General features: G+C 42.0%; 1 protein-coding gene across 36 annotated transcripts in view; it reads left to right on the plus strand.

Annotated features, from left to right (window-relative positions):
* Positions 1–24,406, plus strand: part of ZNF410 (zinc finger protein 410) — a 45,546-nt gene that overhangs the window by 11,260 nt on the left and 9,880 nt on the right. For 24 of the 36 annotated variants that reach the window (XR_012415951.1, XR_012415950.1, XR_012415949.1 and 21 more), the window contains 4 exons: positions 844–1,035; positions 7,073–7,223; positions 8,013–8,194; positions 12,718–12,807. Coding sequence is in view for 23 of the 36 variants with exons in the window: in XM_045396712.2 (XP_045252647.1) it covers positions 844–1,035; positions 7,073–7,223; positions 8,013–8,194; positions 12,718–12,807 (615 nt within the window). In the remaining 13 variants the exon portion in view is untranslated. Of the gene's footprint in view, positions 1–843; positions 1,036–7,072; positions 7,224–8,012; positions 8,195–12,717; positions 12,808–13,372; positions 13,630–22,174; positions 22,589–24,406 lie in introns of those variants that run through there. The other 12 variants (XR_012415952.1, XR_012415953.1, XM_073997792.1 and 9 more) reach the window with 3 other exon arrangements.

Genomic DNA, 24,406 nt, shown 5'->3' on the forward strand with positions numbered 1-24,406 from the left:
GTTAAAGAGATGGGGAGTGGATGGGAGGTAAGACAGTAGATACGCAAGTTAGAAGGTACACTTGTTCAAGAAACTTGACTTTAAAGGAACAGGGAAGAAGGTAATAGCTAGAGAAGTACTTGGGGTTTTCTACTTCTTTTAAAAAATAAGGGTGAGAGACTTGAGTTAGGACATATTTAAAGACTCTAAGGAAATGCTGGCTGATAGGAAACTGGTTGCAGATGGGAGAGAGGAGATAACAGAAGTATATATGAGGGGATAATTGAAGAATGAGAATGAAATACTGTAGATGGGGGTTAGTCTGGTTGACCAAGAAAGACAGCTTTGCCTCTGAAATTAGAGGAGGCAAGGTAACGACAAGCCTGTAGACTAAAGGTAGAAAGGTGATAGCCTACTTTTCAATGAGAAGTTTGAGGTAAAAGGCGAAGGTCAGGAATAGCTTATTTAGGACATGGAGAGTTTCTGGGCCAGGCGCAGTGGCTCACGCCTGTAATCCCAGTACTTTGGGAGGCCGAGGTGGGCGGATTACAAGGTCAGGAGTTCACGACCAGCCTGACCCACGTGGTGAAACCCTGTCTCTGCTAAAAATACAAAAATTAGCTGGGCATGGTAGCGCATGCCTGTAATCCCAGCTACTCAGGTGGCTGAGGCAGGAGAATTGCTTGAACCTGGGAAGCAGAGGTTGTGGTAAGCCGAAATCGTGCCACTGCACTCCAGCCTAGGTGACAGAGCGAGACTCCGTCTCAAAAAAAAAAAAGGTGGGGGGACATGGAGAGTTTCTGAGCCAGGGCAAATAAAAGGCTTGCTTGGTTGCTAACTTTTCATATATTTTGTTTCTTCCAGGTCTGGGCTCTTCAGCTGAGCACTTAGTGTTTGTACAGGATGAGGCAGAAGATTCAGGGAATGATTTCCTCTCCAGTGAGAGCACAGACAGTAGCATTCCATGGTTCCTCCGGGTTCAAGAGTTGGCCCATGACAGTTTGATTGCTGCTACTCGTGCACAACTGGCAAAGAATGCAAAAACCAGCAGCAATGGTGAGGCCTGTTGGCATTTTCCTTGCCGCTATTCTGTGCAAAGAGATTTTGGTAATGCAGTGGCTGGTTTGAGTTGTATATAATTCAAGTTATTTTATTGATGAGAGCAGAAAGCTAGAAATCTGTAAATTGTTTAAATTTTATTTTCTGTAAAATAACTTGGCCATACTAGATTTATGTCCAAAACCAACTAGTATTCTGAATTCTCAACTTTAAAAATGTACAGAGCCCCTTTTAAAGAAAAAATAATATACATTCTGGGGTTTGAATTGTTTTTATTGTAATGTCTCTTAAATACGCACAAACATCAATTCTGTGTAAACTTCATATACTTAGAGCTCTTACACCCTCATGAAATCAAAAGTTTTATCAGTTAATAGGAATAAAACTACCAAACCCATGAAAATAAAAATAACATTAAGTCATTGCGGCAGAGGATTATGTTTTGCTGAAACTGAATTGCTGCTCCTGGCAGTTTAACAATTAGCTATGATGGTTTTAATGCTTTTTCTTTTTCAGTTCAGCATGCCTGTACTAATTACTCTGTGCCACTTTTCTCTGTTCTAGTAATTTTCAAAGCATTGTCACTGGTTCATTGATGTCACATGGGAACTGAGAAATGCAAACTCTCAGGCCCATGCCAGACCTACTGAGTCAAAAACTTTGTTCTGATACATGTTAAAGCTTGAGAACCACGGCTGTATTCGGACCACTGCAGAATCTTTGCTTATGTAGCATGTCATGAATTCTTTTTTATGTCTGCCTCTGTGTTTTCTCATTAACATGTGACAACTCAATACTACATGGTTTAATGCTATCATTATCACAAACTAAGCTTAAGCACTTAGTACACAGCTGTTTGGAGTTTATGCAGATTATTTAGTATATGCTTATTATTTTTTGATTACCATTCAAATGAAAATAAAAGTTAAAGTTTCTCATAGAGAACTAGAGTTCCCTATGAATATTTTGAAACATTAAATTTTTTTTTTTGTCTTCTGTTTTTTCCCTTTTTGTGGAGAATGGGGTTTTGCTCTGTTGCCCAGGCAGGTCTCAAACTCCTGGACTCAGGTTCTCCTCCTCCCTCTGGCTCCCTAAGTGCTGGGATTATAGGTGTGAGCAACCATGCTCAGCCAAACTTTAAACTTCTGTTCGTTTTCAAAATACTTAGTTCTGTTTATGACTACCATAGTGCTACTTAGAATGGTTCATTTTACCATTTTGGTAGGACCCTTAAAGTTCAGATTCTTCCTGAGATGTATGTGCCAATCTCTGGATGCTGAAACCTTTAGCATTTCCTCTTACATTGAAGAAATAGTGCCATATTTGCCAATGAGAAGCGGTGTAGGGAGGGGAGCTTGCAATTTAGAATCTGGGGGCTTGGGATCCAGGCCTGGGATCATCATTTATTAGTTCCCTGCTTTGGGCAGTTTAACCTCCCTTAGCTTCAACTTTCTTATGATCTGAACATGGAGATCAGGCAGCTTACCTGATTGACTTGTTATGGAGATTACGTAACATTCTATCTGGGAAATGTTAGAATCAGCAAAGCATTGTGTGGATGTTTTTCTTACTCTCAAAATATGTTGCCTTACTATCTTAACAACTACCTTGTATGCCCGAATATAAATCACCCCAAATAGGCTGGGCATGGTGGCTTACGCCTGTAATCCCAGCACTTTGGGAGGCTGAGGTGGGCGGATCATCTGAGGTCAGGAGTTTGAGACCAGCCTGACAAATGTTGAGAAACCCCGTCTCTACTAAAAATACAAAATTAGCTGGGCATGGTGGCGCATGCCTGTAATCCCAGCTACTTAGGAAGGCTGAGACAGGAGAATTGCTTGAACCCGGGAAGCGGAGATTACAGTGAGTTGAGATCGCACCGCTGCACTCCAGCCTGGGCAACAGGAGCGAAACTCGGTCTCCCCAAAACAAAAATCACCCCAAATATAAGACAGTCTTTTATTTTCCAACAAGGTAATTCCCTAAAAGCCTTTTTTTTCCCCCCCTAACTTAGTTATGTAAACCTTTAGGCATGTAGATAAAATTAACATTATAGGTTGCTATTTGGAAACTTTATGATCTTGGTTATACATACTCATTTTTTAAATTTATTTATTTTTTTGAGACCGAGTCTCTCTCTGTCGCCCAGGCTGGAGTGCAGCAGTGCAATCTGCTCACTGCAGTGCTCACTGCAAACTCCACCTCCTGGGCTCAAGTGATTCTCTGCCTCAGCCTCCCGAGTAGCTGGGACTACATGTGCATGCCACCATGCCCAGCTAATTTTTGTATTTTTAGTAGACACAGGGTTTCACCATGTTGGCCATGGCTGGTCTCAAATTCCTGACCCAAGGTGATCTGCCTGCCTCGGCCTCCCACAGTGCTGGGATTACAGGTGTGAGCCACTGCACCTGCTCCCACATAAACATTTGAATCATATGAAATATATCTATATTGCTTTTACCCACTAACACAAGCTTGTCCAACTCACGGCCTGTGGGCCACATGTAGCCCAGGATGCCTTTGAATGCAGCCCAACACAAATTTGTAAACTTTCTTAAAACATTATGAGTTGTTTTTTTTTTAAAGCTCACCAGCTGTCGTTAGTATTAGTTTTTGTTTTTGTTTTTTTTCTTTTTTTTTTTTGAGACGGAGTCTTGCTCTGTTGCCCAGGCTGGAATGCAGTGGTGCAGTCTCGGCTCACTGCAATCTCCGCCTCCCGGGTTGGTGCCATTCTCCTGCCTCAGCCTCCCAAGTAGCTGGGACTACAGGTGCCTGCCACCACACCCGGCTAATTTTTTTTGTATTTTTAGTAGAGACAGGGTTTCACCATGTTAGCCAGGATGGTCTCAATCTCCTGACCTCGTGATCTGCCTGCCTTGGCCTCCCAAAGTGCTGAGATTAAGGCATGAGCCACCGCGCCTGGCCAGTATTAGTATATTTTATGTGTGGCCCAAGACATTTCTTCTTTCAGTGAAAGAAGAATTTTGGCTCAGGGAAGCCAAAATATTGGACACCCTTGCACTAACATGTAATGAAGTGATTTTATTCAATATTTTAGTGCATTTTTAACATAAATATCTTTGTCATTGTCAACACTGAAGTCAGTTTGTGAGTCCTCTAGCATAGATTTTCAGAGCACATTATCTTCATTTATAATCTAAGTTGTTTGGAATACAGAAACATTTTAAGTTTGCGTAAGATGTTGTATATTAGGTCAGCAAAGGCCTTTGGGCCAAATCCCCACCGGTTTTTTGTTTTTTTTCTTTTTTTGAGACGGAGTCTCGCTCTGTCGCCCAGGCTCTGTCGCCCAGGCTGGAGTGCAGTGGTGTGATCTTGGCTCACTGCAAGCTCTGCGTCCCAGGTTCATGCCATTCTCCTGCCTCAGCCTCCCGAGCAGCTGGGACTACAGGTGCCCACCACCACGCCCAGCTAATTTTTTGTATTTTTAGTAAAGACGGGGTTTCACTGTGTTAGCCAGGATGGTCTCGATCTCATGATCTCATGATCGGCCCGCCTCGGCCTCCCAAAGTGCTGGGATTACAGGCGTTAGCCACCGTGCCCGGCCCGCACCTGTTTTTATAATTAAAGTTTTAGAACATAGGCATCCACATTACTTACAAATTGTCTAAGGCTGCTACTATGGCAAAGCTGAGTTGTTGTAACAGAAACCATATGGCAGCCAGGTGCAGTGGCTCACACTGTAATCCCAGCACTTTGGGAGGCCAAGGTGGGCGGGTCACTGGAGGTCAGGAGTTCAAGACCAGCCTGGCCAACATGGTAGAACTCAAATGCACTCTTTTCTGAGGGATTTTTTTTTTTTTAGGGAAAAATTTGCCTTATATTTCTTTGAGCATATATTGATAATCTTCATTGTTGAGCAGGAGGAGTTTCAATAATTTCTTAGCCTTTCCTTATTCTATGTATTCATTTTTCCTATTTTATGATTATATTAATATTCTTCTTATATCTATAAAACTGAATCCAGAAAGCCCCTACTATCGCTGATTTGAATCACTGTATTAGCATGATGTTTTTGGCCGATGCAGTGGTTCACGCCTGTAATCTCAACACTGGGTGGCCGAGGCAGGTGGATCTGTTGAGCTCAGGAGACCAGCCTGGGCAACGTGGCAAAACCCCATCTCTACAAAAAAAAAAAAAAAATACAAAAAATTAACCAGGTGTAGTGGTGCACACCTGACTCTAGTCCCAGCTACTTGGGAGGCTGACGTGGGAAGATCTCCCGAGCTGGGGAGGTCGAGGTTGCAGTGAACTGAGATCATGCCACTGGATTCCAGCCTGGGCAACAGAATGAGACCCTGTCTCAAAAACAAAAACAAAAAAATGTAAAAGAAAAAAGTATGATGTTTAACAGACCTTTCATTAGAAATCAGTTAGCTGGAGTTCTGGGGTTGGTGGGAAGATTCCTTCATGGCATATGTATTTTTGTGCTATATGTGTAGATATTTTTCAGGTAAGCACATTTTTAAAAATCTTGGGGCAATATTAAAGAAAAAGTTAATAGTAACTAGCAGGAAGCATCCTAGGTTCTGCTCTGACCTTGGAGCAATCAGCTTTATGACTAGTATTTGGTAAAGTATAGCAAGGAGAAGATTAATAGATGGGACAGAAACTGCCTTTGATTAGCCATCAGGTTCTAGGGGTTGTGATAGGTACAACATATATATTCTACTTTTGGCTATTGAGGGGGAAATTTGGAGATATAAATCTTATTGCTAAGGTATATATAGTGGAAAGATAAACTGCCTGCATATGCTCATAGCAGAATTAAATGACTATTAATTTTTTTCTCTATTGATGTTCAAGTATTTCTTGAAGAAAGTGAAAGAAAAGGACCACCACCTACTAATTTGGAATTTATATAAAAATTTTTAACTGATTTTGTTTACATTTAAGGGAGGCACTTTGTACTCCTCACCTCTCTTTATTCTGTTGAACAAAACTGCAGTAGATATTTTCTCTTACTTTTTAAAATGTGGTTAGAAATTTAAATTTTGTATTCCTTAAGTATTTTATAACTAAAGAAGGGTGGTACAGGAAATTGGAAGGTGGTGCTTAGTTTCCAGAATGACAGGAAATGGCCAAATTCATTTCAGAAGATGGAAATCTAAAAATGGCTATCTGTCAAAGCCCACACTGAACCAGAATGACTGTTTCTCCTTAAAATACAGTGGGATTTTTTGTTTGTTTGTTTTTGAAACAGGGTCTTACTCTGTTGCCCAGACTGGAGTGCAGTGGTGCAATCTTGGCTCACTGCAGCCTCCGCCTCCTGGACACAAGCAAAATACAGTGTTTTTAACTACTCAGAACTTTGTCATCTTTGTAGCATACTACTCAGGGATAGTGTTGCTATCCCTGCTTCTCACCAAACTGTAATGCAAAGTGGGTTTAATTCTGCTTTCTAAGATTTCTAATAGGAAACTATTTTGGATATCTCTTAAATTTGTCAAAGAGGCCTAGTCTTGTGAAACAAAGCATGATAGTTTTTGGTAGTTTTTCCTGGAGTAAGGGAATAAATATGTAGAACACTTGCATTTCTATTGTTTTGTTATATTTATTTATTTATTTATTGACAGATTCTTGCTCTGTCACGCAGGCTGGAGTACAGTGGTGCAGTCACGGCTCACTATAGCATCAACCTCCCAGGCTTAAGTGATCTTCCTGCCTTAGCCTTGGAGCCTCAACTAGAGGCCTGTGCCACCATGCCTGGTTAATTTTTGTTTGTTTCTTTGTGTTTTGTAAAGATACGGTTTCACCACATTGCCCATGCTAGTCTCGGAACTCCTGGGCTCAAGCAGTCCCCCCAGCTTGGTTTCCCAAGTGCTTGGGATTATAGGTGTGAGCACCACGCCTGGCCCAGTTTCTGCTGTTAAGTGTGTACACGGAGAACTGAGGAAGATGAAGATAGATATCTGATTCATGATCTCTAGGAGGAAAACATAGGAGCTTTACTGTTTGAGCCTAAGTATCTGAGTAGGGTCCTTTCCTGGATTATAAATATGTGACTCTGTTACAGGAGAAAATGTCCACCTTGGTTCTGGTGATGGGCAACCAAAAGATTCTGGGCCCCTTCCTCAAGTGGAAAAGAAGCTCAAGTGTACAGTTGAAGGCTGTGATCGGACATTTGTATGGCCAGCTCACTTTAAATACCACCTCAAGACTCATCGGTGAGCAAATCTGAGATCTCATATTTGGATATATGTTGATGCAAAAGTTGATTCTTTCAGAGGAGCTTGTCCCTCAGGTTGATAGATTACAGGAAAGTAGGGACTCCAGTTAACTTCTGGTTAAGATGTCTTTTTTTCTTTAACAGAAAGATTTGCATTGTCTCATTTATCTCATTCTTGATAAATATTTAATAAGACATTTGGGACCTAAAGACGTTAAACTAAGAGTTCTCAAATTTTATTATAAAACATATTTCCTTTGAGAACTTAAAAGTAACAAGTAAGCATGGGCCCCTACCTTGAACCTATGAAATCAGTTTAAGGGGTGGTGCTAGGCATCTGTAGTTTTTTGTTTGATTTTTTTTTTTTTTTAAAGAGACAGGATCTCACCCAGGCTGGAGTACAGTGGCGCCATCATAGCTCACTGCAGTCTCAAACTCCTGTGCTCAAGTCATCTTCCTACCTCAGCCTCAGCTGGGATTACAGACTTGCACCACCACACCTGGCTAATTAAAAAAAAATTTTTTTTGAGACAAGGTCTCGCTATGTTGCCCAAGCTGATCTTAAACTCCTGGGCTCAAGTAATCTTCCTGCCTCAGCCTCCAGAGTAGCTGGGATTACAGGCTGTGAGCCACCACCCAGCTGTAGTTTTAACGAAGTCTTCAGTTGATTCTGATATATCCAGTTTTTGGACTTACTGTTTGCCTTGAGAGTCAATAGGGGCTTTGACTTGTCATCTCTAGCAAAGAGTATTTTCAGATATTTTTGCTTATGTGATTATTTTTGCAGAAATGACCGCTCCTTCATCTGTCCTGCAGAAGGTTGTGGGAAAAGCTTCTATGTGCTGCAGAGGCTGAAGGTACACATGAGGACCCACAATGGAGAGAAGCCCTTTATATGCCATGAGTCTGGCTGTGGTAAGCAGTTTACTACAGCTGGAAACCTGAAGAACCACCGGCGCATTCACACAGGTATGTGCAGCACCAACATTCCTTTGGGCAGTCTACTCCTTGGCTCTGCATGTTTGCCTATCCTTAGGAAAAACTCAAGTGGGAATAGAAATGAAGGTCTGGGGTTGTTGCTAGAACTCTGAAGTTGGGATTTCTTTTTCAAATGACTTGTGGCACTTATAATAATATTTATTGTATTTTTACCTGTGTGTTTAGAGTGGACGATGTTGATTTCTGTCTCCAGGAGCCTAACCTGTAGGGAGAGTTGTAAGACCTTCTCAGACAACAATGATGTGGAGAGATCTGGACAAAATCAGTCTGTGTTCAAATCTTTCTGAACATTGCGCAGTTAAGATTTTGGGCAGTAACATTTATTGAGTCACACAAATCATGCAGAACCTGTTCTAGGCACTAAATGGGGCAGGGTGGGAAAAAATACAAAAGATAAGATGCAATCCCTGACTTTCTCATTAGAGCCTCACAACATGAGAAACAGAATAGAGAAATTAATTATTCTGGGTCACACAGCATGTTAATATCACAGGAACAAAATAAAGATTCCTTGACTCGTAGTCTAAGGGTGATTTTCCAAGCCACTTAGTCTAGCATGTTCTAGTCTCTAGCCAAAGTATAATTGCTGAACCCAGACCACTCTTAGAATGTGTAACTATTCTTCCCCACTTTCGTTGACTCTTCTTGATTCTTGCATTGGTAAAATGACAGCAGGTAAAATTAAAAGGCGAATATATATATATGACATATATAAAATAAAAAGCATGTATAAAAACATAAGGCATATGTAAAATTAAAAGTAAAAGGCATATATATATATATATACACACACACACTTTTTTTTTTGTTTTTTGTTTGTTTGTTTGAGACGGAGTCTTGCTGTGTCGCCAGGCTAGAGTGCAGTGGTGAGATCTCGGCTCACTGCAAGCTCCGCCTTCTAGGTTCACACCATTCTCCTGCCTCAGCCTCCCCAGTAGCTAGGACTACAGACACCCGCCACCACGCCCAGCTAATTTTGTGTGTGTGTGTGTATGTTTTTAGTAGAGACAGGGTTTCACCATGTTAGGTAGGATGGTCTCAATCTCCTGACCTTGTGATCCGCCCGTCTCAGCCTCCCAAAGTGCTGAGATTACAGGCGTGAGCCACTGTGCCCAGCCTGTACCGTTTTTTAAAATTAGTCAAATGCGGTAGTGAGAAGAGGGGAAAAAGTAACACAAGGCACTTGATCTATAACTGTGAACATCAGTTGAGATAACTCACTACCTTCGGACCAGCCCTTTGTTGTACCATTTGATAACACTGAACATCTTCTTAAAAAGCTTTCTTTTTTTCTTATTTATTTTTAAGACAGAGTCTTACTCTGTCACCCAGGCTGGAGTGCAGTGATGTGATCTCAGCTCACTGCAACCTCTGCCTCTTGGGTTCAAGCTTTTCTCGTGCCTCAGCCTCCCAGTAGCTGGGATTACAGGTGTGCACTACCATGCCCAGACAATTGTATTTCTAGTAGAGACCGGGTTTTGCCATGTTGGCCAGGCTGTTCTCGAACTCCTGACCTCAAGTGATCTGCTGACCTTGCCCTTCCAAAGTGCTGAGATTACATATGTGAACCACCACACCCAGCCTTAAAACGCTTTTACTTCAAAATATGGCCTGATTTTTCCGTTTTTTTGTTTTTTATTTTTCTCTTTCTAATTCTTTCTGACTTTTATCTGTTAATCTCTGAATTTTTCACCAGTTTCAGAATTTCTCGTTCCTTCTCTTTTACTCAGTGCACTCTCTTTTTTTTTTTTTTTTTTTTTTTGGGACGGAGAGTCTCGCTCTGTAGCCCAGGCTGGAGTGCAGTGGCCGGATCTCAGCTCACTGCAAGCTCCGCCTCCCGGGTTCACGCCATTCTCCGGCCTCAGCCTCCCGAGTAGCTGGGACTACAGGCGCTGCCACCTCGCCCGGCTATTTTTTGTATTTCTTAGTAGAGACGGGGTTTCACCGTGTTAGCCAGGATGGTCTCGATCTTCTGACCTCGTGATCCGCCCATCTCGGCCTCCCAAAGTGCTGGGATTACAGGCTTGAGCCACCGCGCCCGGCCTATGCACTCTCTTGTCATAATCTCAGACCTCAATTTAATTATTTCTCCCTAGATGCCTCACAGATCTGAATCTCAATAATAATTAATAATAATAAAAGTTAGCATTTGTTGAGGCACTTTAATATGTACCAACCACATATATATTACCTCATTTAATCTTTAAGGTAACTTTATGCCTTAGATACTGTACTTATTGATAATAAGGAACAGAAGATTAGAGAGAGAAGTAACTTGCCCAATATCATGCAGGTAGGAAATGGCAGAGCTGGAATTTGAATTCTGATATGATCCCAGAGCTCTTCCAAGGATTTTATATTTAAATGCTGACAACTCAGTTTATCTCAAATGTCAAAACTGACCTCAAATCTTTGTTAGTAGTATTGATAGTAATTAAAGCTGCAGTTCAGGTCAGGCACAGTGGCTCACACCTGTAATCCCAGCGCTTTGGGAGGCTGAGGCGAACAGATCACTTGAGGGCAGGAGTTTGAGGCCAGCCTGGCCAACACAGTGAAACCCCATCTCTACTAAAAATACAATTAGCCAGGCATGGTGATGGGTGCCTGTAATCCCAGTTACTCAGGAGGCTGAGGCAGGAGAATTGCTTGAACCCGGGAGTTAGAGGTTACAGTGAGCCAAGATTGTGCTACTACACTCCAGCCTGGGAGACAGAGCGAGACTCCATCTCAAAAGAACAATTTTGACTGGGTACAGTGGCTCATGCCTGTAATCCCAGCACTTTGGGAGGCCAAGGTGAGTGGATCATCTGAGGTCAGGAGTTCCAGACCAGCCTGACCAACATGGTGAAATCCCATCTCTACTAAAAATACAAAAATTAGCTGGGGCATGGTGGCGCATGCCTGTAATCCCAGCTACTAGGGAGGCTGAGGCAGGAGAATCGCTTGAACCCAGGAGGCAGAGGATGCAGTGAATGGAGATCGTGCCATTGTACTCCAGACTGGGCAACAAGAGCAAAACTCTGTCTCAAAAAAAAAAAAAAAAAAAAAAGTAAAGCTGCTAATTCAGTGGCTTACTATGAGGGCTTACTATGTGCCAGGCACCATGCTGAATATTTACCTGGTATTATCTCATTTAATCCTCAAAACACTTTTGAAATTGTATTATCTCCGTATTTTAGATGAAAAGCTGATTTTTAAAGAGATTAAACACCTTCTCCATACAAATAAGTGGTAGTGCCAGGATTTGAAGTCAGAATTGGATTAACAGACCCCAAAGGCCATGTTTTTCACCATTTTGCTGCATTGCCTTTTAAACCTGTTCCTTCTCCTGTGTCCCTTATCCCAGTGAAATAACCATCCTCTCAAGTTTCCAAATAGGTATATCCCCTAACCAGCTTGATGCAAATATTTCATGCCATTACATTCTTATGTAGAATATTTTTCTAAATCCTTTTTGTATTTTTAGTTCTTTAGTTCATCTTTTGAAACATTTGACCTTGTAATTACTAAAATGTTCTGTTTTCTTGACATTTGTTCTGTTACATATATTAATGTATTGTTCATTCTTTCAATAACTTTTGAGTACTTAGCATTCTGGGGTAGGGATGAGTATACAAATAAAGCATTGAAAAAAGCTACCGCTGGAGAATCGCAAACATTAAACTGTGTGGTACAGTCTGAAAGAATAGTATAATCTAGCAGTGCTGTTCCCTTCTAGAAAGCTCAGCTCCCGTAATGTCACTGTGCCAGCCTTACTTGCCATTTTCTGAACTTTCCCTTGACACTCTCAGTTTCAAGGCTTTGCTCACACACCATTCCTTGTGCCTGAAATTTCCTTCCATCCTTGTCATCTTTTAGATGAACTCAAATTCAGCTGCTTACAAAAATTACTGCAAGGGAGCACTTTTTTTTTTTTTTAAATGAATTCATTTGTCTCACACTGGTCTGTGACTTTTAGAGGATAGAGACTGCATCTTTTTTTTTTTTTTTTTTTTTTGAGACAGGGTCTCACTCTCTCTCTGTAGCCCAGGCTTGAGCCCAGGAATTTGAGATCAGCCTGGGAAACATAGTGAGACTTCATCTCCAAAAAAATTATACTTTTAGATGGATCTAGAAACTGAGTCATAAAGAAAATTGATGTAAGGTAAAAGTCCTGACTGCATATTCAGTATTAATCTTGATATCCTCAGAGGGTGGGAATCACTGAAGAAGGTAGGTTAATGCAACTCTCTAGCTCTTGGGCCAGGAGGGAGAAGGAAGTATAGGCTTTGAGGCAGCCATTCCAAGGAAAAGGGCAAGGCTGTCAGCGGGATGTATACTAAAAGATCACTGAGAGGCAACACTTGCTAGGTAGCCCAGTTAAAATTATAACATGAATTAAATAAATCAGAGTAGGTAAGTCATTCGACTCTGAATAAAGTTGGTGGGAAAAGAGAGTAACAGGTAATCAGTTCATCAGAAGACTGAATCTTTATCTCATTTTCTGTCTCTAGGAGAGAAACCTTTCCTTTGTGAAGCCCAAGGATGTGGCCGTTCCTTTGCTGAGTATTCTAGTCTCCGAAAACATCTGGTGGTTCACTCAGGTATCAGAACCTTTGCCATTCATAGATTTTAGGAAAAGTAGACAAAAGACTAAAAGGGTTGTGGGGGTGATATAAAGACACCTAAAAAGAAACAAACTGTTCACTATAAAGATAGAAAGCTTCTCATCATCATGACGGAATCAGAAGTCTAGGCCCTTAATTCTTATAATCAAGGAGGGGGGGGGGAACATCTAATTATTATTTTCAGCTGTGTTTCTAATACAGCCTTTTTTTGAACAGCAAATTTGACACACTGCTGGGTGCTTTATAAGTTACATGAAACATGGACGCTTCTCTTTAGGAATTGATGTTTTTATCCTTGGGGAGGATTTCACATCAGAAGAAAGTAAAAAGATTGATATAAGTTGTAGCAGCACCAGTAATATTACTGCCTTCTGAGCAGGTGTTAGTGATCCTGCTTGAGTCACCATTTTGGCAGAAACTGTGCCTTTGGCAAATAGAACCACAAACCTTATCGTTGCAGATGTGGAGAAGAGAAGAAAGTAAGATTTAGCGACCCATTTTCTGTTTGGAGCCTTAAATTAATTCCCTGCAATTCTGTCAGTTTGCTCACTCTGCAGATATATCTCATCTTCTCAACCAGAAGTCAGGTACAGCCCAGGGAAAAACCTGTATCTTGTTAGAAGGACTTTTTTCCTGTAGGACATGGTGATTTACTTGGAAAACAAGACGGGGAAGGTAGTTTAAGAAGGGCCTAGAATGTCAGAAAGGAGAGTTTGTGGAGCCTACTGGAAGTACAACCTGATGAAAACTTGGCTTACTGAAGGTTAATCTGTCAGTGATGCAGAAGCTAAACCAAAATAGGAAGAGATGAGAAGACTTTTTTTCAGTCTGGTCAAGAAGTCTGCTCCAGTGTAGTGGCAGGGAGCATGGAAAGAGATCCAGTGAAAGAATCTGTTCAACTCCGCAAATGATTGGCTATAAAGTGATACGGAAATGGAGGCAGCAGGTGAGGATTATTGATTCAAGAAGCATGGTAGTGGCCGGGTGTGGTGACTCATGCCTGTAATTCCAGCACTTTGGGAGGCCGAGGTGGGTGGATCACTTGAGGTTAGGAGTTTGAGACCAGCCTGGCCAACATGGTGAAATCCTGCCGAGATCAGCCTAGTAAAAAAATACAAAATTATCCGGGCGTGGCAGCACATGCCTGTAATCCCAGTTACTTGGGAAGCTGAGGCAGGAGAATTGCTTGAGCCCGGGAGGCGGAGGTTGCAGTGAGCCGAGATTGTGCCATTGCACTCCAGCCTGGGCAACAAGAGTGAAACTCCGTCTTTCAAAAAAAAAAAAAAAAAAAAAAAAAAAGCATGGTAGTTTCAGGAGGTTGAGGCTGCAGTGAGTTGTGATTGTGCCACTGCACTCCAGCCTGGATGACCGGGCGAGACCCTGTCTCAAAAAAAAAAAAAAAAAAAAAAAATGTGGTAGTGAAGATAAGGAGGGAAAGGGGGCTTTCCAGTTGTCAGGGTGACTCACATATTTATGAGAGGTTAGAAAAGTGTTGGATGATGAGTGCTAGAGGGGGTCTGTAGACTAGCCTTGTCAGTTCGTTGGAGGTGAGAAAAAAAAAATTCCTGGCGTACAACAGCTGTTTAGAATTTGTTGATTGAGCCAATGAGAATGAATAAAAGGATTGCCAAGTAACAGTGAGTGAGGACATAGCTGAGAGTAAGTAGCATAACTTTTTTTAGTAGACATTCAGATTTTATTACGTTTTTCTGCTACTGCTGAACAATTTAAAAGCTGGACACTGGAGAAAATAGGTGATGGAGGTTAATCAGAACAGAGGCTTGCTGAGTAAGAGATGAACTCAAGGAGGAGAGGGATTCTAGAATGGAATCAGGTCATTGTTGAATGACGGGCCATGGGAAACAAGGGGAAGCCAGAACATGACAAGTGGAAAGGAGGAACTGGAAGTTACTTATGAGGAAAGCAAGCTACTGCAGCGGGAGCAAGGAAGTTGGAGATTACAATCAGGAATGGGCATTGCAGAGTTGAGCTATTAGGAGTGGAGCAGTGTTTTAATATGATGACAGGTTCTAAGCAGAGATGGCAAACTGGTATCCTGTAGGCTAGATGTGGACTTCAGGTGTGTTTTGCTTGGATTGTAGAGCATTTTTATTTTACTTTACTGTGTCAGATTATGTGAAAGATTCACCAAAGTAGAGAAGTTTTTTTTTTTTTACATAGCAACTGTGGTGTTATACCTATCAAAATTAATAATTCCTTGGTTTTATCTTATAACCAATGTTCAGTTTTTTCTGCTTGTTTCGAAAATTTCTTTTGAAGTTGGTTTGTTTAAATCAGGATCCAACAAGATCCAATATTATACTTGGTTATTAAGTCTTTAAAACTCTAGATCTTTCTACATGGAGTTTTTGTTGTTGTTGTTGTTTTTCATAGAGTTTTTGCAAAACAGAGTTAGTTGAGTCCTATAGAATACCCCACATTCTGGATGTGTTGGTTTGCTTCCATTTATGTCATTTAACTTGTTTCCCTACATTTCCTATAAATGTAAGTAAGCTCTAAAAGCTTCAAAGTTTGGAAGTTTGGGGCAAGAATATGTGAGAGATGGTTCTGTGTGCTTCATTTTGTGTCACATCAGGAAGCTCACAGTGCTTGGTTGTCAAAATTGATCCATGGGTTCAGCTGGCCTAATCCCTATATTGTAAAGTTCCCTATGAACCTTTCACTTTCTCTTTTTTTTTTTTTTTTTTTTTTTTTTTTGAGACAGTTACTACTGTGTTGCCCAGGCGAGAGTGCAGTGGCGTGATCTTGGCTCACTGCAGCCTCCACCTCCTGAGTTCAAGCAATTCTCCTGTCTCAGCCACCTGAGTAGCTGGTATTACAGGCGCATGCCACTACGCCCCACTAGTTTTTATATTTTTACTAGAGATAGGGTTTCACCATGTGACCAGGCTGGTCTTGAACTCCTGACCTCAAGTGTTCTGCCTGCCTTGGCCTCCCAAAGTGCTGGGATTAACAGGCGTGTGCCACTGCACCCAGCCAACCTTTCACCTTTTGATTTCATTCCTAAATGATGCCTGAATCCCTTATTTCATTAAGGATTGTAAAATGGTGGTTTTTCTTACTCATTTACTCTTTTCACGTTAGTTGGAATTCTTCTGTACTGTGGGACTCTGTAGTTGGACTCTTTTCCACTAATATCAAGTATAGGGCTATTTGATCATTTGCATAGCCAAGGCAGGATCAATGTGTAATTCTTTTAATTGTGAATTTTGAGAATAAGGAATTGATGCTCTAGTTACTTCTAGTATTTCATGTTTGATGCTATTTCAAATGAAATGTTTCCTTGATTTTATTTTTGAGTTGTTCATTGCTAATATGTAGAAATATAATTGAATTTTGTACATTGATCTTGCAACCTTGGTAAGTGCTTGAGTTTTAGTAGTTTCTTTTTTTTTTTCCTTCCAGCTTTTTAGTTCAGGGGTACATGTGCAGGATGTGCAGGTTTGTTACATAGGTAAAGGTGTCTTTTACCATGGTGGTTTGCTGCACAGATCATCCCATCACCTAGATATTAAGCCCAGCGTCTGTTAGCTATTCTTCCTGATGCTCTCCCCCTCCTCCTACACCCTATTTTTTCTTTTCTGTTTATTTTTTTTAGAGACAAAGTCTCACTCTATTGCCCAGGCTAGAGTGCAGTGGCACCATCATAGCTCACCGAAGCCTTTGAGCTCCTGGGAACAAGTGATCTTCCCACCTCAGCCTCCCCAATAGCTGGGACTGAGGCAGAAATTTAAAAATAAATATGCATTCATTCACTCCAAGAAAATAACAGGCAATGCAAGGGTTAAAAAGAAAATAACAAGTTTTCCTCTGCCTAGCAAGTTCACTTCAAGGACAGTTAAAAGGTAACGCTGTTTGAGAAGCCAAGGCCAAAAGAATGGACTCCAGACACCCCCTCTTCCAGAGCAAGGTTGAAGGGAAAAAAAAAAGAGAGAAAGACAAATTCCTTTACTGTTATTCACTTCCCTGGCTTCTTAAGCATAACTGTTTTACAAATGTCTGTATTTAGCCAGTTCTTATTTTTCTTTCAATGCAGTTACAAGGCCACCAGCTATGCAAGGCCACAAGTTATGCTATGCTATAGATTATGTGACCTGTCACGATTAACTGCTTTTGTTTCACTTTTGTAAGTCTGTTTGTAAAAACCCCACTCCGTCTTTGTTTAATGCTCAGCTTTTTGGATGTGAATCCACTGAGCTGGTGCGTACATAAAATAAACAATCCTCCCGTTCTCCGTATCAGCCTTTCCAGTCCTTAATTTCCCGCAACAGGACTACAGGCTCACACCACCACATCTAGCTAATTTCTATTTTTTTTTTGTAGAAATGGAGTCTTTTTGTGTTGCCTGGGCTGGTCCTGAACTCCTGGCCTCAAGTGATATTCCCACCTTGGCCTCCCAAAGTGTTGAGATTACAGGCATGAGCCACCACACCTGGCTGAGTTTTAGTAGTTTTTAAAAAATAGATTTTTTAGTGTTTTCTACATAAAAGATCATGTCATCGGAGATTAAAGATAGTTTTGCTTCTTCCTTTCCAATCTAGGTGCCTCTAATTTCCTTTCTTTTCTTTTCTTTTTTATTTATTAATTTTTTTTGAGACGTGGTCTCCCTCTGTTGCTCAGGTTGGAGTGCAGTGGCATGATCATGGCTCACGGCAGCCTCGACCTCCTGGGCTCAGGCAGTTCTTCCACATCAGCCTCCCGAGGCTGGGACTACAGGCGCATTCCCAGCTTTTTTTTTTTTTTTTTTTGAGTCTCACTGTGTTGCCCAGGCTGGAGTGCAGTGGCACAGTCTCAGCTCACTGCAATCTCCAGCTCCCAGGTTCAAGTGATTCTTCTGCCTCAGCCTCCCGAGTACTGGGATTACAGGCATGCACCACCACGCCCAGCTAATTTTTGTATTTTTGGTAGAGACAGGTTTTCACCATGTTGACCAGGCTAGTCTGGAACTTCTGACCTCAAGTCATCTGCCCACCTTGGCCTACCAAAGTAGTGGGATTACAGGCATGAGCCACCATGCCTGGCCCCCAGCTAGTTTTTTTTTTTTCTTTTTTTTTTGAGACAGAGTCTTTCTCCGTCACCCAGGCTGGAGTGCAGTGGCCGGATCTCAGCTCACTACAAGCTCCGCCTCCCGGGTTTGCACCATTCTCCTGCCTCAGCCTCCCGAGTAGCTGGGACTACAGGCGCCTGCCACCTCGCCCGGCTAGTTTTTTGTATTTTTTAGTAGAGACGGGGTTTCACCGTGTTAGCCGGGATGGTCTCGATCTCCTGACCTTGTGATCCACCCGCCTCGGCCTCCCAAAGTGCTGGGATTACAGGCTTGAGCCACCGCGCCCAGCCCCCAGCTAGGTTTTTAAAAAATTTTTACAGAGACAGGGTCTTGCCATGTTGCCCAGGCTGGTTTCACACTCCTGAGCTCAAGCAGTCTTCCTGTCTCAGTCTTCCGGATAGGCATGAGCCACTGCACCTGGCCTTAACTTCTTTTTTTTTTTTGGAGAAAGCTCACTGCAGCCTCTGCCTCCTGGGTTCAAGAGATTCTCTTGCCTCAGCCTCCCGAGAAGCTGGAATTACACACGTGAGCCACCACACCTGGATAATTTTGTATTTTTAGTAGAGACAGGGTTTCAGCATGTTGGCCAGGCTGGTCTTGAACTCCTGACCTCAGGTAATCCGCCCATCTTGGCCTCTCAAAGTGCTGAGATTATAGGCGTGAGCCATCGCACCTGGCCTAATTTCTTTTTCTGGCTAGAACCTTCAGTACAATGTTGAATAGAAGTGGTGAGGCCCGGTGCAGTGACTCACACCTGTAATCCCAATGCTTTGGGAGGCTGAGGCAGGCAGATCATCTGAGGTCAGGAGTTCGAGACCAGCCTGGCCAACATGGTGAAACCCTGTCTCTACTAAAAATACAAAATTATCCAGATGTGGTAGCTCATGCCTGTAATCCCAGCTACTCAGGTGGCTGAGGCATGAGAATCACTTAAACCCAGGAGGCGGAGGTTGCAGTGAGCCAAGATCATACCACTGCACTCTGACCTGGGCGATAGAGCAAGACTCTGTTTAAAAAAAAAAAGTGGTGAGAGTATGCATCCTCGTCTTTTTCCTAGTCTTAGGGGAAAAGCATTTATTCTTTCATGATTAATTTTTTGTTTTTTTATTTTTTTATTTTATTTATTTATTTATTTTTTTTTTTTATTTTTTTTTTTTTGAGGTGGAGTCTCGCTCTGTCGCCCAGGCTGGAGTGCAGTGGCGCGATCTCGGCTCACTGCAAGCTCCGCCTCCCAGGTTCCCGCCATTCTCCTGCCTCAGCCTCCCGAGTAGCTGGGACTACAGGCGCCGCCACCACGCCCGGCTAATTTTTTTGTATTTTTAGTGGAGACGGGGTTTCATTGTGTTAGCCAGGATGGTCTCGATCTCCTGACCTCGTGATCCGCCCATCTCGGCCTCCCAAAGTGCTGGGATTACAGGCTTGAGCCACCGCGCCCGGCCAATTTTTTGTTTTTTTAAGACAAAGTCTTACTCTGTTGCCCAGGCTGGAGTGCGGTGATGTGATCTTGGCTCACTGCAACCTCTGCCTCCTGGGTTCAAGCGATTGTCCTGCCTCAGTCTCCTGAGTAGTGGGGATTATAGGCGCCCGCCACCATGGCTGGCTAATTTTTTTTTTTTTAGTAGAGGTGGGGTTTCATCATGTTGGTCAGGCTGGTCTCGAACTTCTGACGTGAAATGATCCACCTGCCTCAGCCTCCCAAAGTGCTGGGATTATAGGTGTGAGCCACCGTGCCTGGTCTTTCATGATTAAATTTGATGTTAACTGTAGTTTTTTTCATAGATGCCCTTTATCAGATGAAGGAATTTACCTTCTCTTCCTAGTTTGTTGAGAATTTTTATTATGAACGAGTTTGGATCTTGTTAAGTACCTTTGTGTGTCTATTGAGATGATCTTGTTTTTGTACTGTATGCTACTAATGTTACTGCTAACAGTTGGTTTTTGGATATAAAACTAACTTTGTATTTCTAGGGTAAATCCCATTTAGTCAGGGTGTATAGTCCTATTTATATGGTGCTAGACTTGGTTTTGTCATAATTTGTTAAGAATTTTTACAACTCGCTGGATGTGGTGGCTCATGCCTGTAATCTCAGCACTTTGGGAGGCCAAGGCAGGAGGATTGCTTGGGCCTAGGAGTTCTAGACCAGCCTGGGCAGCATAGGGAGACCTGTCCTCTACAAAAAAAATCAATCAGTGAGAGAGAGGGAGGGAGAGAAGGAAGGAAGGATGAGAGAAAGGGAGAGAGAGAGGAGGAGGGCAGGAGAGTGGAAAGGGAGGAGGAAAAGGAGTCTATATGTTCATGAGGGATATTGGTCTGTAATGTTTTCTTGTGATATTTTTAGCTTTTTTATCAGGGTAATTATAGTGGCCTCCCTAGTTCAAGCGATTCTCATGCCACAGTTTCGCGAGTAGCTGGCACTACAGGCATCCACCACCATGTCTTGTTAATTTTTGCACATTTTTTAGTAGAGATGGGGTTTTGCCTTGTTAGGCCGGTCTTGAACTCTTGGCCTCCAGTGATCCACCTGCCTTGGCATCCCAAAGTGCTGGGATTATAGGCGTGAGCCACCGTGCCTGGCCTGGTTGTTATTTTCGGAGCTTCTCATGCCGTATTTATGCTTTTGACATGACCCATTTGTGTTGCTATAGCCTCTTTGCTTTATAACACAACAACAGTTCCCAGGCTTACCTTAGACTTGGAATCAGCTATTCCTCCATGGAGTCCTAGTTCCTTATAGTTGAACCACAGTCTGGGTGCCATGTGCCCGTTGCTGTTAGGTTGTCATTGTTGGCAGGGCGCAGTGGTTTATGTCTGTAATCTCGGTACTTTGGGAGGCTGAGGTGAGCATATCACTTTAGCCCATCAGTTCAAGACCAGCCTGGGCAACTCGGTGAAGCCCTGTTTCTACAAAAAAAATACAAAAATTACCTGGGTGTGGTGGCATGCACCTGTAATCCCAGCTACTTGGGGGGCTGAGGCATGAGGATCGCTTGAACCTAGGAGGTGGAGACTGCAGTGAGCCAAGATACACCACTGCACTCCAGCCTGGGAAACAAAGCGAGACTGCATCTCAAAGAAAAAAAGAAGGTTGTTACTGTTTCTAGAACTTTTTGGTGGAAAGAACTAGAGAAGACATATTTTTGAAAATAAAATAATTGGTTCATATTGATAATTCCAATTTAAATTTTCACATTAAACAATTTTCAGGGAATTTTTTTGTACTTTATATTTTTTTCTCTTACACTGAAAATCTTGGTTCCTAACATTAATGCAATATTGTTTCAAAATGATAATACCAATATTATCAATTTGTCTACAGAATGAAGTTTAAGACTCTTGGAGCTGTATTTTTCTTAGAATAATACTATGTTTAAATACCTTTTAAATCATTGTTTTAATATATCGCCAGCCTGATATATAGATTTGCTTCAGTTTCTTTTTGAAGTCTTTTTAATATGTAGAGTCAAAGCTAGATGCATTCAAAAAGCCTTGATTATAGGTGTGTCACTTTACCATGTTCCCTCCCTCCTCCTCTTATAGATATAACCACTTTTTATTTCCTATTTGGTTTACTTTTCCAATGGTTCTTTTTGCATATACAAGCAAATGCAGGTTATTTTTCGTATTTCCCTCCCTTTTCATCCATACATTTTTTAAGTTGAGATATAGTTCACATACCATAAGATTCATCTCAGCCGGGCGCGGTGGCTCAAGCCTGTAATCCCAGCACTTTGGGAGGCTGAGGCGGGTGAATCACCTGAGGTCAGGAGTTCAAAACCAGCCTGGCCAACATGGTGAAATCCTATCTCTACTAAAAATACAAAAAGTAGCTGGGTGTGGTGGTGTGTGCCTGTAATCCCAACTACGCACAAGAATCAACTTGAACCCGGGAGGCGGAGGTTGCAGTGAACTAAGATCATGCCACTGCACTCCAGCCCGGGTGACAGAGTAAGACTCTGTCTAAAATATAAAAAGAAGACAAGTGTGCAGCTAAGTGATTTTTAGTAGTAATGTAATTATCCCTTGTTATCTGTGGTGTGTAGGTTCCAGGACCCCAGCAGATATCAAAATCCACAAATAACCCAAGTCTCTTAACATAAAATGGCATGGTATTTGCATATAACCTACACATATCCTCCCATATGCTTTAAATCATCTCTAGATTACTGATGGTACCTAATACAACGTAAATGCTATGTGAATAGTTATGCCATATTGGTTTTTTATTTGTATTTTTTATTACTATATTGTTATTTTTTATTTATTTATTTTTTTAGATGGAGTCTTGCTCTTGCCCAGGCCGGAGTGCAGTGGCCCATGATCTCGGCTCAATGAAACCTCCACCTCCTGGGTTCAAGTGATTTTCCTGCCTCAGCCTCCCAAGTAGCTGGGATTACAGGCACGTGCCTGGCTAATTTTTGTATTTTTAGTAGAGACAGGGTTTCACCATGTTGGCCAGGTCTTGAACTCCTGACCTCAAGTGATCTACCTGCCTTGGCCTCCCAAAGTACTAGGATTACAGGCATGAGCCACCACACCTGGCCTGTTATTTTTTATTTTTATTTTTTCTGAATTTTTTTTATCTGCTTGGTTCAATCAGTGGATGTGTATAGCCAACTATATATTCATATATTCATAGTTTTATAGTTTTCTCTACTGTCCAACTCCACAACATTTCATCATCCCAAAAAGGATCCCCATATCCAGGAGATGATTAAAAAAAGAAAAAGAATTCCCATTATAAGTATCATTGCCCATTTCTCTCTTCCTCCAGCCCCTGGCAACCATTAATCTGCTTTCTGTCTCTGGATTGATTTGCCTGTTCTGGACATTTCATGACTTTTTCTTTTTTTTCTTTTTTTTTGAGACGGAGTCTTGCTGTCTCCCAGGCTGGAGTGCAGTGGTGCGATCTTGGCGCACTGCAAGCTCCACCTCCCAAGTTCACGCCATTCTCCTGCGTCAGCCTCCCAAATAGCTGGGGACTACAGGCGCCGGCCACCATGCCCAGCTAATTTTTTGTATTTTTAGTAGAGATGGGGTTTCACCGTGTCAGCCAGGATGGTCTCGATCTCCTGACCTCGTGATCCCCCGACCTTGGCCTCCCAAAGTGCTGGGATTACAGGAGTGAGCCACCGCGCCTGGCCTTTTTTTTTTTTTTTTTTTTTGACGGAGTCTCGCTCCGTGGCTCAGGCTGGAGTGCCGTGGCATGATCTTGGCTCACTGCAACTTCCACCTCCTGGGTTCCAGCAATTCTCCTGCCTCAACCTCCGAAGCAGCTGGGATTACATGCGTCCACCACCACGCCTAGCTAATTTTTGTAGAGATGCGGTTTCACCATGTAGGCCGGGCTGGTCTTGACCTCCTGACCTCAAGTAATCTGCCTGCGCGGCCTCCCAAAGTGCTGGGATTACATGTGTGAACCACTGCGCCTGGCCAAAATAAATTTATTTATTTTATTTATTTTAGATTCAGGGGGTACATGTGCAGGTTTGTTACAAGGGTATATTGCATTTGGGCTACTAATGATCCTGTTGACCAAGCAGTGAACATAATACCCAATAGGTAGTTTTTCAGCCCTTGCCCCATAGCTGCTTTTGGAATCCCCAGTGTTTATTGTTCCCATCTTTGTGTGCATAAGTACCCAGTGTTTAGCTCCCACTTACAACTGAGAACATGTGGTGTTTGATTTTCTGTTTCTATGTTAATTTGCTTAGGATAATGGCCTCCAGCTGCATCCATGTTGCTGCAGAGGACATGATTTTATTCTTTTTTATGGCTGCACAGTATTCCATGGTGTGTATGTGCCACATTTTCCTTATCTGATCTACCACTGATGGGCACCTGGGTTGATTCCATGTCTTTGCTGTTGTGAATAGTGCTGCAGTGAACATGTGAGGGCAGGTGTCTTTTTAGTAGAGCAGTTTATTTTCCTTTGGGTAGATAGTAATGGGATTGCTGGTTCAAATGGTGACTCAGTTTTTAGTTTTAAGGTTTGTAATATTCTACCCTGTTTCTATTGTATAGCTTTTTTTTTTTTTTTTTTGCTATGCAGGACTATTGCAGTATCTATAGCTTTTTAGTCAGTCTCTGTGATGAATATTTACGTTGTTTCCAGTATTTAGCCATTTAAAATAATGTTGCAGTGATGAATAACCTTGTGCATAGAGTATTTCACATTTTGCCACTATAATTTTGGGATATATTCCTAGAAGTGGGATTCCAAGGTCAAAGGGCAAGTGCATCTACAGTTTTTCTAGATGTGGTCAGATTCCCCCAAAGAGGTTTTTGTATTTTGCATTCCCAGCAAAACACAATCAGCAATGAAGATTGCTGTACCATGTGTTTATCAATTGTGAATTTGTTCCTAGCATTTAGAAATTGGGAGATTCTACTTAAAAATCCTTATTTAAAAAAAAAATCAGAACCTGGCTGTGCTAGGCCTTAATCTACCTATGGCAACAGCTGGCTAGAGCTGAATAATAGCTGCCCCTTTTCTAGGTACTCTCTAG

Source organism: Macaca fascicularis, chromosome 7 (assembly GCF_037993035.2).
Source record: "Macaca fascicularis isolate 582-1 chromosome 7, T2T-MFA8v1.1".
NCBI classification, from domain to species: Eukaryota; Metazoa; Chordata; class Mammalia; order Primates; family Cercopithecidae; genus Macaca; species Macaca fascicularis.